At 43.9% G+C, this 15,709-nt stretch overlaps 1 protein-coding gene across 1 annotated transcript; it reads left to right on the forward strand.

Annotated features, from left to right (window-relative positions):
* The first annotated feature begins 354 nt into the window (after positions 1 to 354).
* On the forward strand, positions 355 to 5,722 carry LOC117457498 (solute carrier family 35 member F2-like). The gene is made up of 7 exons (XM_071205263.1): positions 355 to 382; positions 1,103 to 1,230; positions 1,891 to 2,050; positions 2,233 to 2,389; positions 2,583 to 2,635; positions 2,909 to 3,063; positions 3,976 to 5,722. The coding sequence occupies exons 1-7, from the start codon at positions 355 to 357 to the stop codon at positions 4,258 to 4,260; spliced, it is 966 nt and encodes a 321-aa protein (XP_071061364.1). The 3' UTR covers positions 4,261 to 5,722.
* The last annotated feature ends 9,987 nt before the right edge of the window (positions 5,723 to 15,709 follow it).

Below are 15,709 nucleotides of genomic sequence, written 5' to 3' on the forward strand. Positions count from 1 at the left end.
AACATAGAACCATAACACCTCTATCAGCTGATCCAACAGGCAGGAACATAGAACCATAACACCTCTATCAGCTGACGCCAACAGGCAGGAACATAGAACCATAACACCTCTATCAGCTGATCCAACAGGCAGGAACACAGAACCATAACACCTCTATCAGCTGATCCAACAGGCAGGAACATAGAACCATAACACCTCTATCAGCTGATCCAACAGGCAGGAACATAGAACCATAACACCTCTATCAGCTGATCCAACAGGCAGGAACAGGGAGACAGAACACTGAGAGCACAGCAGCCAAGGTTACAGGTGCGTGTGCTCAGTCAGGACAGTTTGAACTGATGGGTCAAAGTTATGGGCCTTGGGAAATATTTCCCCAACAGTAAATGTATTTCATTCTACTCCACTGTAGGTCAGCAGTGGTGAAAGAAGAGCTCTGATGCTTTACTCAAGTAAAACGGGGAAATACCATAGTCCATAAATACTCTAACAGAAGTACAAGTTCTGAGTTCAAAATAGTACTTTAGTAAAAGTACAGACTTATTATTATCAAAATGTAAATGTTATTTCCATGCAGAATGGCTCCTTTCAGGGTGTCATATTCATAAAGATATGATATTATACTGTTTATCACCGACAAATACATTTAAGACAATTATACAGTAAAGGTAGAAAGTAGAATATAAAGAAGTAAACTCAATGGTTAGATTTTTGTCTTAGTACTTGAGTAAATGTACTTAAATACATCCCACAACTGCACTCAGAGGGGAAATGTTGTTCTACTTATTACTCCACTAACTTTTCTAAAAAGACTTATAATGGATTCTTATAAATAATAAATAAATACATTCCTAACAGTTATAGTTGCACCTTCACCAACTACAACAGCAACATACACATCAATGCATCAGCAATAATATTCACATGTATCCTTTTCATGTACGACATTACATTTCAGTTTGTTGGTTAAATGGGAAAATGATTGTGCAAATGTTGTAATAATGAAAGAAGTAAAGATGGAGCAGCAATGACTACCCGTTCTGAGGCTGGGGGATGAAACATGTCGATACTGAAGTTCTGGTTGCTCCCCTTTAAAACGTAGGGGAGGGCAATATTTTACAGATCCTGAGGAAGCGCTGGTGGAAGTACCTCCTGCTGGGGCTGGTGGACGTGGAGGCCAACTACGCGGTGGTCAAAGCGTACCAGTACACCACCCTCACCAGTGTACAGGTGGGTGCAGGCTGTGTTGTGTGTGGTTGAAGCTTTTGTTGTGAAGAGGGATCATATCTATTTAAAAATGTTACCCTTGTGATAAAACATCTCTTTTGAATCTAAATCTTCAGTTCTGATAAATTACCAAATATGAATTCATTTGAAAACGTTTCTTACTGTTTTTATGAAAACCACAACATTTAGAGTAAATATGTCAAGTATTAATATTATGATAGATTTCGATGCATTAGCAGCAAGGCCCCTTGTAGAAACCAGGGAAATAGCATCTGCCCCATACAGTATGACAAACGGGAGAAAAGGGATCAATCTTTTCTAAATGAATGTATGTTCAATTCTGTGAACAGGGATCTAGATGGAAAGTCTAATTAAACAAAATGTGTGATTATATGGTGCCAAAGCCGTGGGATCAGACATCGTAGTAAGCTAATAAAACCAATATATTTACAATAACTCAATGCAAGAAGTTTTAATTCCATTGCTTTGGGACGTTTTACATGCAGGCTCCGTATTTGTGTTTGTGTGTTAAAGCACAGATGTTTATCAATCCATTTGAAATGCTTGAGATTCCTCTTTCCAAAGAGGTAGAACTGTTATTGGAACTTGTGTATGCAATTGATCTGTATTTATTGATATTTGTGTTTCTATTTAAATCTCCAGCTGCTGGACTGCTTCGTGATCCCTGTCCTGATGCTCCTGTCCTGGTGGGTTTTAAAGGCTCGCTACAGGCCGGTCCACTACGTCGCCGTCTGCATCTGTCTCATGGGGGTGGGGGCCATGGTGGGGGCCGACCTGCTGGCTGGAAGAGACCAGGGCTCCAGTAAGAATTTCCCTCAAGGACTGGCTCACTCTCTCACAGAGTAAATCAACGCCCGATGAACTTAGCCAATAACTCTTTGATCAGGGCCTGCTTTTATTCATCTGTGACCTTTAATATTTAAACTGAAACTGTCTAACACATGACAGAAACACTCTAAGATGTGTCCCTTGTGGTGTCCTCAGCCTCCAACATCCTGTTAGGGGACGGTCTGGTCCTGATCAGTGCCTCGCTGTACGCCGTGTCTAACGTGTGTCAGGAGTACACGGTGAAGAACCTCAGCAGGGTGGAGTTCCTGGGCATGGTGGGCCTGTTTGGCACCATCATCAGCACCATACAGATGTAAGTGTGTGTGGGTGTGACCAGGAGTCTCATCCAACATGTGGTTCATCTCTATGAACAGATATGCAGCCTGTGAGGGGACCACCCACTGGCCCTTGTCCCCAGAGGCTGATCGGCGTCAGACCCACAGCAGATGGGTTCTGAGATTGACATTCTGTTTAATCTGTTGTTGTTGTTTCTTCTCTTTACCCAGGGTGGTCCTGGAACGTAAAGAAATCGCTGCAATCCAGTGGAGCTGGCAAATTGGTCAGTCCCCCTCTGAACAGAAACACTTTGAAAACCAAACATCAACAATAATGCCAATGAGCAGCTATTTCCCTCGTGGTACACAAGTTGAACATGAAGAAGCTAAATGTAATCTATGGCTCCGTATTGACTATCTGTTGATGACCTGCACAAGCAAAACAAACATTGGCTGGTTCAATGTGTGACCTTTATATCACAGCATCAGTTTAACCAAAGCATTTATTTTGTATAAGATCAATGCCTACGTCTCTTAACAGCTGTGCTCCCCCTCAGGGCTCCTGTTCGCTGCCTATGCACTGTGTATGTACACTCTGTACAGCTGCATGCCCATCGTGGTGAAGCTGAGCAGCGCCACCGCCGTCAACCTCTCCCTGCTCACTGCAGACCTTTTCAGCCTCTTCTGTGGGGTCTTCCTCTTCCAGTACAGTGTGAGCACACACACACACGCACGCACACGCACGCGCGCACACGCACGCACACGCACGCACGCGTGCACACGCACGCACGCACACACACACACACCATGTATACATCACTTTAGGGGACATTACATTGACTTACATGCATTTCCTGGAGACTTATCCTAACCTTAACCATAACCGACACATGCCTAACCCTTACCCTAACCCTTACCCTTAACCTTAACCCTAACCCTAACCCTTACCCTTAACCTTAACCTTACCCTTACCCTAAACCTAACCAAGTCTTTACCCTAAAATTAATGATTCCCCTTATGGGGACCTCCAATTTGTCCCCATAAGGGAGGCGAGATTTAGGTCCCCACAAGTATAGTAATGCTAGTCCACACACACACACACACACACACACACACACACACACACACACACACACACACACACACACACACACACACACACACACACACACACACACACACACACACACACACACACACACACACACACACACACACACACACACACACACACACACACACACACACAACATTCTCCCCCCCCCCCACCTGGGTCACGATGACCATCTGAATGTTACAGCGATACAGCAGCATCAATGAATAACAATCATTGTTAAAGTATAATCTTGTGTCAAGTGTTTTAGCACAGCTGGATGCATATGAGTCCAAAGTGCTTACATTACACAAGTTCTCTTCTATTTTACTCACTTTTTAGTCAATTCTCATGTGCTACAGGTTTCAAGTTTCTACATCACATGTTTGTAAGTGGCATGCTGGACAATGATTGGCTCCAGTCTAGTTGTGATGTCATAATCCCAAACAGATGAAAACGGAGATTGTATTGATGTACCCTTACTTTGCTCCTGTCAGTACATCTCTATATAACCCCTCCTCTCCCCCTCAGTTCTCCGGGCTCTACCTGGTCTCGCTGGTGATCATCCTCATTGGCTTCATCACCTTCAACGCTGTGCCAACACCCACTGACCACACAGACCCCGCCACCGCTTCTTTCCCCGTCTGCGAGGACGGTTACTATCGTTACCCTGTGGCCTATCAGAATGACATCATCAAGCAGGAGGTGGCTGTGGGGATCAGCACTGAAGGGGAGGCAGAGGAGTGGAGGACCGACACGGAGAAGAGGAGATCAGGGAGATGTAAGGAGGATGTTGGACTCAGCACTAAAATGTGACATACATGTCTTTTTTTTTTTTTAAACATTCATTTATTTATAAAATGTTGCTTAAAGGAACGCACAACACAGACATAATGAGAAGATAACAGAGCACATACAGCAGTGGTACCGTACACTTAATTGTTCTTGCTTCTGATGTTTTTGTGGTCATCCAAGTTGAGTTATAAATCTATTTTACATGTTCATTGTTAGCAATAAAAAGTCAGCTGCCTGACTGTCCTTTACCCACCGACTCCATGAAACGGCACACAACCTGTTTTGCTCAAAAGACGGGAACAAGATTGACACAAATACAACTCCCCTCTCTCTACGCGCTACAGACACAGAGGGTTTGCCTCATTGGGTGTTCCTGACGCTATGTCTTTTTGATCACTAAGCAGTGGTGTAATATTACTATACACAGCTTTATTGACCTTAAGTACCATTTTGATGTACTCATACTTTAGTTGAGCGTTTCCCTTTTATGTATACATCTCAGAGCTATGTATTGTATATATCTTTATCTGACAGCTTTAATTACTTTACAGATTCAGATTATTAATAAAAAATATAAATCATCTAATACATTCTGATTTGATTTGTTATTATAGCTACAAAAGTATATTCAGTTATTTAAAGTACCTCCATCTTTAGTAGCTGCAGAAATAAAGTGATAAATACATGAACGCTTTAATAATATATATAATATAATATAAAAGGATGATATCTTAATTTTTGAATTCTGCATAATAATTACTTACTTTCTTCAGTTTTGATAATAGGTTTTAAATGCATTACAAATGATGTGTAACTAAATATTTTTTAAACTGTCAAATTGCTAGTCTTACTAACGTAAAACATCTGAATAAAGTATTACTATATCTGATTACTTATGTAACTGAATAAAAGATACACAACCTTTAATAGTAACTTTTTGGCAAAAGATCCATGTAGAAATTGAAATAATACTACAGGAAAAAATCCCTTTAAACTGGGACGAATTTCTATTTGGGCTCGTACATTCAATCCCCTCAAATTTAAAAACAAAACAATTATTTGGAATTCTTACTGTTGCAGCAAAAAAAGCAATAACTAGAAAATGGCTCAAAGCAGACATCCCCTCTCTTGACAACTGGTACGACAACATCCATGAAATCTATATCATGGAAAGAATCACATTCTCAATGAGGCTACAGGAAAACACATTTGAGGAAATATGGAAAAAGTGGAGAATTTACATATCCCAAAGACGACCATCCCTTGTTTGACTGTTCCTATACACCGATTGAATGTATATAGATGTGTATGTATGGACACATGTATGTGTGGGTGTATTGTATGCATATATGTATGTTGATATGAATGCATATGTACATGTGTAGACATTTGCTATTTCAAACAACCTATTTCATTTGTCACTGTCGGGTCTCTAAAAATAGATGATTTGAAAAACTGTACTTGTATTATAATGTGACTCCAAATAAATAAAGAATTAAAAAAAAAAAAAAAAGATACACAATCCTCTTGATAAGAAAAATACATCATTAACAGTGAAGGAATACTAGTAGTAGTAGTAGTAGTAGTAGTAGTAGTAGTAGTAGTAGCAGTGTAAGGAGATACACAGGGTTGGCACCAAGTCCTTGACCCCCGTCCCTCAACGACGGCCACCACAATCACCGAAGCAGAGACGCGCACCATCTCCCCCATCTTCATCACCATGCCTACCACAATCATCCAAACCAAAACGTCCACCACCTCCCCCCCCCCCTTCAAGACAGCATCTGCAGTCTCCGAAGCCTGATAAGGATGTGTGTGTACAAAATGCAACAAACTCTTATTGATATGTTCTGGGTCCAGGCTCAAGGGCGTATGGCACTCTCAACTCTTTCCAGGACATGCCGGGGCCCTGCCTGCCAGTAGCTTTGCCGATATCTGTGTTGATAGGTAATAGATTAAGAGCGGTGAATCATCTTAGATACAGGAAGCACTCAAACGTTTGTGTGAGTTTATCTAATTTAGCAGTGATTCCATGTCAGCCACAGCTTGTCACAAAAGACCTGACTGATAGTGTGTTTAACGAACTTAAACTAGCTTTATTACATGTCAGGTCTTTGGCAGGAAAAACATTTTTAATCAATGATTTTATCACTGAGCACAATCTTGATTTTATGTTTTTAACGGAAACTTGGATTGAACAAAATAACAGTGCAGCTGTTCTTATGGAATCAACCCCTCCCAACTTTAGTTTTATGAGTCAGGAAAGAATGCATAAGAAAGGGGGTGGAGTTGCTATTCTGTTCAATTATTCCCTTCAATGCAGGAAGACATCGTATAGAAACTTTGCTTCTTTTGAATATGTGGCCCTTCAGCTGAAATGCTCCTCTCGAGCTCTGTTCCTAAATATCTATAGGCCACCCAAATACTGTGCAAGCTTTTTTGATGACCTTACTGAACTGCTGTCTATAGTGTGTATTGACTTTGATCGTCTAGTCATTGTTGGTGATTTTAACATCCATGTTGACAACCCCCAGGACAGAGGGGCTAAAGAACTGTTTTGTGTTCTTGATAGCTATGGACTGACTCAGCATGTGACGGAGCCCACGCACAATACGGGGCACACTCTGGACTTAATTATCTCAAAGGGTCTGAATATCTCTAAGGTTGTGGTGACTGATGTTGCACTGTCTGACCTTTCCTGTGTTTTCTTTGAGAGCTCTATTTCTGTTCACACACATGTTCAAAAAGAGGTAACCACAAAGCGATATTTAACTGAAGAACAAATCTCCAGGTTCATTTTGAAATCTATAAAGAGAGACTTGGCTTTTATAATTTGGAATTGAAAAACGCACGACAGTCTTTCTTCTCTGACATCATTGCCAAAAAAACAAACAACGCACGTGCCTTGTTTGCTACCGTCGACAGACTAACTAACCCCCCAGTGTCACAACAGCGTTGCAGTGGGGAAGAAAAGCAATGTGGAGCGGCACCTCACCACTTCAAGGAGTTTAACCGTGACACTTTTCGAAATCCCGTTTGTGTCCCCCCACTTTACAAATATGTTTATTATTATTTTGTAACGCAAGCTGTCATCGCCACGGAGGAGCAAACAGCCTCTGTGAGAGAGAGAGAGAGAGAGAGAGAGAGAGAGAGAGAGCACACCTTTATCTATTTAACATAGCCTAGTTGTAAAAAATAAAGTAAGAAATCATTCCAATGTGTACTATAGGACAGTAAAAAAAAGAAGTTTAAAAGGGGAGTGATTAGTAAAATATGCATAAATAAAAACAAAAGAAAGAATGCTAACTAGGTAACATAAGATCAGAATAAACAAGTTCAAATGATTTGTTATTGGTTGTGATCATATTCTAAAGATGTTTGGATCATTGAAAAGTAAACCGCTCCCTTTCATAGTGTTGAGAGCTGTATCCATACATTCATGTTGTGCTCAAAGTGCACCAGATTGATGCATTTCACTTCAACATTTAAAAAACATCTTCCTGGGGGTGCATGCCCCCGGACCCCCCTAGAGGAGGTGAGGACCCCCCTAGAGGAGGTGAAGACCCCCCCTAGAGGAGGTGAGGACCCCCCTAGAGGAGGTGAAGACCCCCCCTAGAGGAGGTGAGGACCCCCCTAGAGGAGGTGAGGACCCCCCTAGAGGAGGTGAGGTCCACCTCCAAATAAAGCAGGTTCAAATAATTAAATTGAATACATGTTATTTGAGTAAACACTGAAAGCACACAAAGGTTAAAGGTCAGCATATAATAATGTTAAAATGTGCTAAATATTTACACTGCAAAAAACTAAAAAAGAGGAGTAAAAGTAGCTCACGACTTGTTTTATTTTTTGAAAGTAGCTCTCATCCTAAAAAAGGTTGGAGACCCCTGTTATAGAACGATACATTTGACAATTTTAAACTTGGCCTACCAGTTTATTGGAGCGCTGAGGAACAGGTGGGGCTTGAAGAGGCCCACCTGTTCAAAGTGGGGAATGAGAGGACAAGTGTGAGAACCACTGGATTAACGATAAAGACCTTGAGGACATTTTACAACATCTGAAATCCTCCTCCTGCTGCCTTGATATTACACCAACAGGATTTAAAAAAAAAAATGTCATTGTATGGCCTCAGATCTACTTCACATAGTAAACAAGTTTCTTCACTCAGGTGTTTTTCCACAGGCCCTGAAAACTGCAGTCATTAAACCGCTCTTAAAAAAGAATAATCTAGATGCTTCAGTGATGAACAATTACAGGCCCATATCAAACCTGCCATTTCTAGGTAAGATCATTGAAACAGTTGTTTTTCAACAGTTGAGTAATTTCTTGCATTTAAATAACTGTTTGGATGTGTTCCAGTCAGGCTTTCGTCCAAACCACAGCACTGAGACTGCTCTTGTAAAGGTCTTTAACGACATCCACTTAAACACAGACAGTGGCAGAACTTCAGTGTTAGTATTATTAGATCTCAGTGCTGCGTTTGACACTGTTGACCACAACATATTACTCGACCGACTGGAAAACTGGGTGGGACTTTCGTCAACAGTTCTAAACAGTTCTAGGTTTGAATCCTACTTAAAGGACAGAAAAACTTCTGTTCTATAGGTAAATAGACATCTGAGTTGACAAATATGACATGTGGGGTTCTTCAAGGCTCCATCTTGGGGCCTCTTCTCTTTAACGTCTACATGCTACCACTGGCTCAGATAATGAAGAACAACAAAATAAGTTACCATAGCTATGCAGATGACACACACATTTACGTAACGAGTAAGTGCATTGAACAAATCAATGACTGGATGTGTCAGAACTTTCTCCAATTAAACAAAGATAAAACTGAGGTAATGGTCTTTGGAGCCAAGGCAGAACGTATAAAAGTTGTCCATGCTTTTATCTTCAGTAGACTGGACTACTGTAATGGTGTCTTTGCAGGTCTCACTACAACATCTATTAGGAAGCTGCAGCAGATTCAGAACGCCGCTGCTCGAGTCCTCACTGACACTAAGAAAGTGGATCACATCACTCCTGTTCTGAAGTCTTTACACTGGCTTCCTGTGTGTCAAAGAATAGATTTCAAAATACTGCTGCTGGTTTATAAAGCTTTGAATGGTTTAGGCCCAAAATACATTTCTGACCTCCTGCTAAATGATGAACCATCCAGAACTCTCAGGTCTTCAGGGACTGGTCAGCTTCCTGTCCCCAGAGTCAGAACTAAACATGGAGAAGCAGCGTTCAGTTATTATGCTCCAAATATCTGGAACAAACTCCCAGAAACCTGCAGGTCTGCTGCAACTCTGACTACTTTCAAATCCAGGCTGAAGACTTTTCTTTTTGCCGCTGCTTTTAATTGAACTATTCACATCTTAAACTGCACTGTAACTTTTATTCATGTATTTTTTCTTTTAGTGTTTATTTTATTATCTTTGCTTTTTAATGACTGATTTTAAATGCCATTTTCTTAAAGATCCCATCATATGCTTTTCTGGTTATTACCCATCCCCTTGTGTGTTATGTAGCTTTTTCTGCATCGCGATCGACTGGTTGGCGACCACTGCTGTAAAGTATGTTCATTTTGTTGTAGTTGTTGCCCCCTTGCCAGCGATTCTCTCTGACCATTCAGCAGTCGAGAGTGTTTACGTCACTAGTTTAGCATATTCAGCCCGATTGTTGGCCCGGTAAGAACCTCGATTTTGGAGGGCCAGAAAAAAGGTGAAAAAGTAGCCCTGAGCCGGAACTACCCCAGTGGAAAAGCAAAAAAAAAGGGCCGGGTTCGGCACAGCACGCTTAAACCGTGCTACGCGCTGCAGTGGAGATGCGCCATGACGGGCTAGCGAAGTTTTGGAGTGACGTCAACAAGAAGCAGTTCAGTCAGACAACTCACGTGTTCCTTTAACATGTTTATTAGAAGCAGCATATAGTTGAGTTTGGCGACTAGGCTCGGGCATCATCACTCCATAGATATACATAGCACGATGAGTGATGATTAAATAACTAACCCCCGAGCCTACAGGTGGAAGCTGGGGTGGTGGTGGGGCAGGCAAGCAGCAGCAACATGAAACAGAGCAGCACGAACATGAACGCAGCAATAGCAAATGAATGCAGCAATAGCAAATGAACGCAGCAAGCAGCAGCGACGTAGCTGCATCAATAGCAGCAGCAAGCAATGCATGGAGAGAGATCTGGCAGGTTAAATAGAGCGGCATATTAAGGAGACTCTGTTTGGTTGGTTGTAGAGCGGCAAGGGGGCGTTATGTATGAATGCAGCATAAGTGCTCGAGTTGACTGCCTGAACTAGCTCGCAGGCTTCGCCCCATTTCCCTAACGTTCAGAAAGTAGCGATCTGTGTGCTCAGTATGTTTGGATCAACATACACATGTGAATCAAGCTTTTCACACATGAACTCAATAAAAAGTAGCACTCGCTGCTCCCTGACTGACAGCACTCTTCACCAATGTTTTAGGATTGCATTGACAGTGGTGACTGGTATTTAGGGGCACAGCCCCACCTAGTGTCAGCAGAAAGTAATTCAAATAATAATTCCAAAAAAATGCTAATAAATGCAAAAAAAACCATCTTAAAATATATTTTAAGATCATGTTTAGTCATCTGATTCATCTGTACATTGCTGTTTTAGTCTGTGTTCTTCTAATTAGTGTCTACAGTGTGCCTATTGAGCCGCTTTGAGCGACGTGGGTCAAGCCCCGATCTAGCCCCTCTCTCTCACTGTCTAATGGCGCATTTGGAGCGCGGAGCGCGGTTTAAGCGTGCCGTGCCCGGCCCGTTTTTGGTTGCGTTTCCACTAGGCGTAGTTCCGGCTAGCGGGTACTTTTTCACAGTTGTCTGGCTCTCCAAAATCGAGGTTCTTTCCGGGCCAACAACTGGGCTGAGTATGCTAAACTAGTGAGAGAATCTACAACAAAATGAACATATTTTACCGTGATTTAATTGTAACATGTGTAGTGATCACTAATTAACTAGTTAACATAATTCACTCATGGAACTACAGGTTGGGGGTATTATTTCCACACGGACATATATGTTGTTGACTGTACTTATTGGGTGCTCTCCTTGCATCTTCCTCTTGTCTTCCCGGGCTTCAAGCTGGCAACATGTGGTTTTCTGCTGCTTAATAAAGCCAACTTTGCACCTTCGATGCACCGCCTCTGACTCCTTTCTCTCGGCACTACACTGGTGTGGTGACCCCAACGTGATGAAGGAACGGGCCGTCGTAAGGGGGCCGCGGCAGGCGTTGTGGCGAACAAAGAAAACATCCGCCAGCCGCAGAAAGCTGGGTCGCTGAGCTGCGACGTGGGGACGGGCGTGAATATCCCGGTGGTCCCCAGCTGGGAGGAGCGCTGCCCGGCCGCAGGCGAGGGCACAGCGGCGGCGGGCACGAAGTCCTCGGGAGGAAGGAGCGGTATCCCCGGGAGGGATGAGCCATGGACAGGGGAGAGGCCAAACGGGGTGAGGGGAGAGGCGGGGCTATTGCGCAATCACTATCAGTGATCTGAAAATGTCCGTATAGGGCGCACACACGGAGCCGTTTGACCCCCCAGAGAGTGGCGTATGCATTTCTATCCACCTTGGGACCCGTTGTCGTTTCCTCAGTCGTTTAGTGCCATATTCGGTCGTCCTCGTGTGGCCGAACGGTCTATATGACACTAAACAGTAACGCAAACGACCGAATTCGTCCTCGTGGGGCCGCAGCCTAACAAGACTATCATGGCGGCGGCGGAGCTCAAGTCTAGTTTCTCCACCTGGAGATATTCTCACTATTTCACTTTTGTCGAGCACAAAGAAAAGAAAGTTTCTGTTAAATGTAAGTTGTGTCCTGGCGGGTCAAAGAGCCTATCTACTGCCCAAACCAGTCATTCAAATCTCTTAAAACATCTGCAGAAACAACATGCTGGGACGAAGCTAGTAACTAAGACCGGCACAGACCCAGACTCAGCCGACGCCACTCCACCTCCACCTAAGCAACAGCGGCTGGATTTTAACCAAGGGACTGCTAGCCAGGGAAAAGTCCATAAAGCCATTGCACGGTATGTTGTAGAACACATGCAGGCTATTGCTACAGTGGAGTCACCCGCTTTCAGGGAGCTAGTTAGCATGATAGCATGTCCGGGCGGCACACGGCATATGGGACCGAAAACTTTTTCCAACTACCTGGAGAAAGAATATACAAAAATGTAAAGCCAGCTAATATCGATGCAATCCAGATTGCATATAATGCATGTCAAGTTGATCAACAGATTGTATTATTCTCCAATGCAATAACAGTACTGAAATGAAGGCTATAAGGGCATTAATATAATGGGAGCCCTTTTTTTAAGCAACTAAAAAGTTACTTTTCACAGTAACGCATTACTTTTTGGTGTAAGTAATCAGTAAAGTAACTGAGTTACTTTTGAAATGAAGTAACTAGTAATGGTAACTAGTTACTGGTTTTCAGTAACTAGCACAACACTGGCAACGTCCAAAGCCGCCGTCGAGGCGAACCGTGAGCTGAACCGTGAGCTGAACTGTGAGCCGCGGTTAGAGGAGAGGCCAGGCAGGGTCCAGAAGTGCGCCACCCACGGGCCGATGAAGGCGTGGGCGACGTCCGAAGCTGTTGCCGAGGCGAGGGAAGAGGCCAGACAAGGTCCCAAAGCTCGCCACCCATGGGCCGATGAAAGCATGGGCGACGTCCGAAACTGTCGAGGCGATAGGGGAGAGGCCAGATAGGGGAGAGGCCAGATAGGGGAGAGGCCAGATAGGGGAGAGGCCAGACAGGGTCCCGAAGCGCGCCACCTATGGGCCGATGAAAGCATGGGCGACGTCCGAAACTGTCCAGGTGAGACGGGGTCCAGCAGTGCGCCACCCAGGCGCCAATGAAAACATGGGCGACGTCTGAAACCGCCGTCGAGGTGGTGAAAAAGCGAGAGTGTCCATACGAGGTCGACCGCCGTTAGCGGCTAGCCGTCAGTCGTTGTTAGCTGCTAGCCGTTAGCTGTCGTCGTTAGCCGTTAGCTGTTAGTCGTCGTCGGCAGCTGCTAGCCGTTAGCTGTCGTCGTTAGCTGTTAGTCGTTAGCTGTTAGTCATCGTTAGCTGTTAGCCGTCGTTGTTACCCGTTAGCTGTTAGTCGTTGTTGTCAAATCAAATCAAGTTTTATTTATATAGCACATTTTTAAAACGATTTTTGGTCGAGCCAAAGTGCTGTACATATAATAATTACCTTACAGTAAGGACACTATACAGTACATACAACAGCACAGTTTGTGCAGAATATCAGTATGAGAAAACGACACCCTCTGACTTTAGACCCTCACATCGTACAAGGAAAAACTTCCGGAGAAAAAACCCACAGTTTAAAGGGGAAAAATGGGAGAAACCTCAGGGAGAGCAACAGAGGAGGGATCCCTCTCCCAGGACGGGCAGACGTGCAATAGATGCCGTGTGTAAATCGAAAAGATAATACATTTTACACCGTAGGTAGACCGAATGTTTGCAAATGCATGTGTCTATAATAAGAAGATGAATCCACGAGGATGTCAACAATCCTGTGGGAGCCATCAGGGAAGCAGCATCACGAGACCCTGGCAGGACCGCAGAGACTGGCCCAGCCACGACCCGAAGTCCACGACTTAATCCAGAACTCAGGATAGAGGATGCAGGGCACAGGACCACAGCAAGAGGATCAGCCTCGACTCCGGATCCCGGCGTAGATATAGACACAAAAGAAAAATTCGTTGATAGCCGGTAGCTGTCGTTGTTAGCCATTAGTCGTAGTTGTTAGCCGTTAGCTGTTAGCCGTTGTTAGCCGTTAGCTGTCAGCTGATAGCCGTTAGTCGATTTCGTCGGCCCCGGAGCCTCTGCTAGGCGGCGTGCCTCTACCAGGGAAGGTGCCGCCGCGTGTAGAGGCCAGCACCTCAGGGGTAAATCGCCGGGCGGCCAGGAAGAACTGGTCAGCTTCTTTGGCTAAAGCGTAGGGCTCCACACTAGCCGTGTTAGCGAGCGCAGTCCGCATGTCTCGAAGAAACAGTTCCATGAAAAAGAAATCGGGCTCTTCCGTACCAAGCAGGTCGTGTATCGTCTCCATGTGGTCGGAAGGCTTGCTGTCTCCCAGTGCCGAGACGATGTGGGAATGGCGAGCGACGTCCTCGGCCATTCCGGAGGGTGCACCGAGCCTCAATCCGTGTGCACGTGGCAGCCACGGACGTCTCCAAAAATATCCAGCAGTTTGAGAAAAACGGCATTTCTAGCCATGTGTCCAGTCTCGGAAACTTCTGCAAGACTTATGTCAGGGTCACCAGTGTCGTGCCGAGAGAAAGGAGTCAGAGGCGGTGCATCGAAGGTGCAAAGTTGGCTTTATTAAGCAGCAGAAAACCACATGTTGCCGTCTTGAAGCCCGGGAAGCCAAGAGGAAGATGCAAGGAGGGCACCCAATAAGTACAGTCAACAACATATGTCCGTGCGGAAACAATACCCCCAACCTGTAGTTCTATGAATGAATTATGTTAACTAGTTAATTAGTGATCCCTACACACGTTTCATAATGATGCCCGAAGTAACAACATACTGATACCGGTTAGTAAAAACCATGAATTAATGCTTTGACAAGTCTTTAGACAAGACGGCAGGCGAAAAACCTTTTAAAAGGTGTGTTTTCTGAATGGAGATTGGCTAAGCTAACGCAGTATATGCTCTGACCGTCCACACTCACAACAACGGCCTATACAGACATAAATAAACTAGCGACTGTATTCGCCATGACACAGACAGTCTGTGGTTTGTACTTGTTTAACTTTTGTCCAGTTTCTGAACAGATATGAGGAGCTGTGAGCTCTGAGGGCTAACAGCTAACGGCTGATGTTGGTTTTGTGTTTCGCATTAAAGATGACGTCACGGCTCGGCCTTCACTGTGTTACTATAGTTACTACCCCAGTTCCTAAACTGTAATGGAAACGCAGCATAAAGTGAGCCTGGCCTACCAAGGCCTACCAAGGCCTAACTATACCGTACTAAGCCCTAGACTTTTGGAGGCTCTAAGCGAGCTTTGGCTTGGGGGCCCCCCTCACTCTAGCGCATTCTCACTACACACAACACGGAACCAACTTTTGTCTTATGATGTTAGCATGAGCACACATATTGTATAGATAAGCATGTAAACAACGTGGACCTAACATCCTCTAGGGGGGGGTCCTCATCTCCGGTAGGGGGGTCCGGGGGCATGCTCCCCCGGAAAGATTTTTTTTTTAAATATTGAAGTCAAAAGCATTAATCTGGTGCACTTTGAGAGCAAAATTAAGAGATCTATGGATACATCTCTCAACATCCATATGAAACAGAACTGTAAACAGATTTTATTTTTCTTATATTTTACAAATCACTCCCCTTTTAAACTGTATTCTTGTTTTGTCATATAGTATTTCACAACTGTTTTTCATTTATTCTCTCTGGCTATCCATCTCATAATGTTCACATAGAAACTAGC

Source organism: Pseudochaenichthys georgianus, chromosome 13 (genome assembly GCF_902827115.2).
Source record: "Pseudochaenichthys georgianus chromosome 13, fPseGeo1.2, whole genome shotgun sequence".
Classification (NCBI taxonomy): domain Eukaryota; kingdom Metazoa; phylum Chordata; class Actinopteri; order Perciformes; family Channichthyidae; genus Pseudochaenichthys; species Pseudochaenichthys georgianus.

Excerpts from the sequence above, each read along its gene's own strand:
- LOC117457498 (XM_071205263.1), top strand. The coding sequence starts at position 355 with ATGGGCCTTGGGAAATATTTCCCCAACA. Across the intron at positions 2,636-2,908 it reads CCAGTGGAGCTGGCAAATTG|GGCTCCTGTTCGCTGCCTAT; the intron begins GTCAGTCCCCCT and ends GCTCCCCCTCAG. Across the intron at positions 3,064-3,975 it reads TCTTCCTCTTCCAGTACAGT|TTCTCCGGGCTCTACCTGGT; the intron begins GTGAGCACACAC and ends TCTCCCCCTCAG.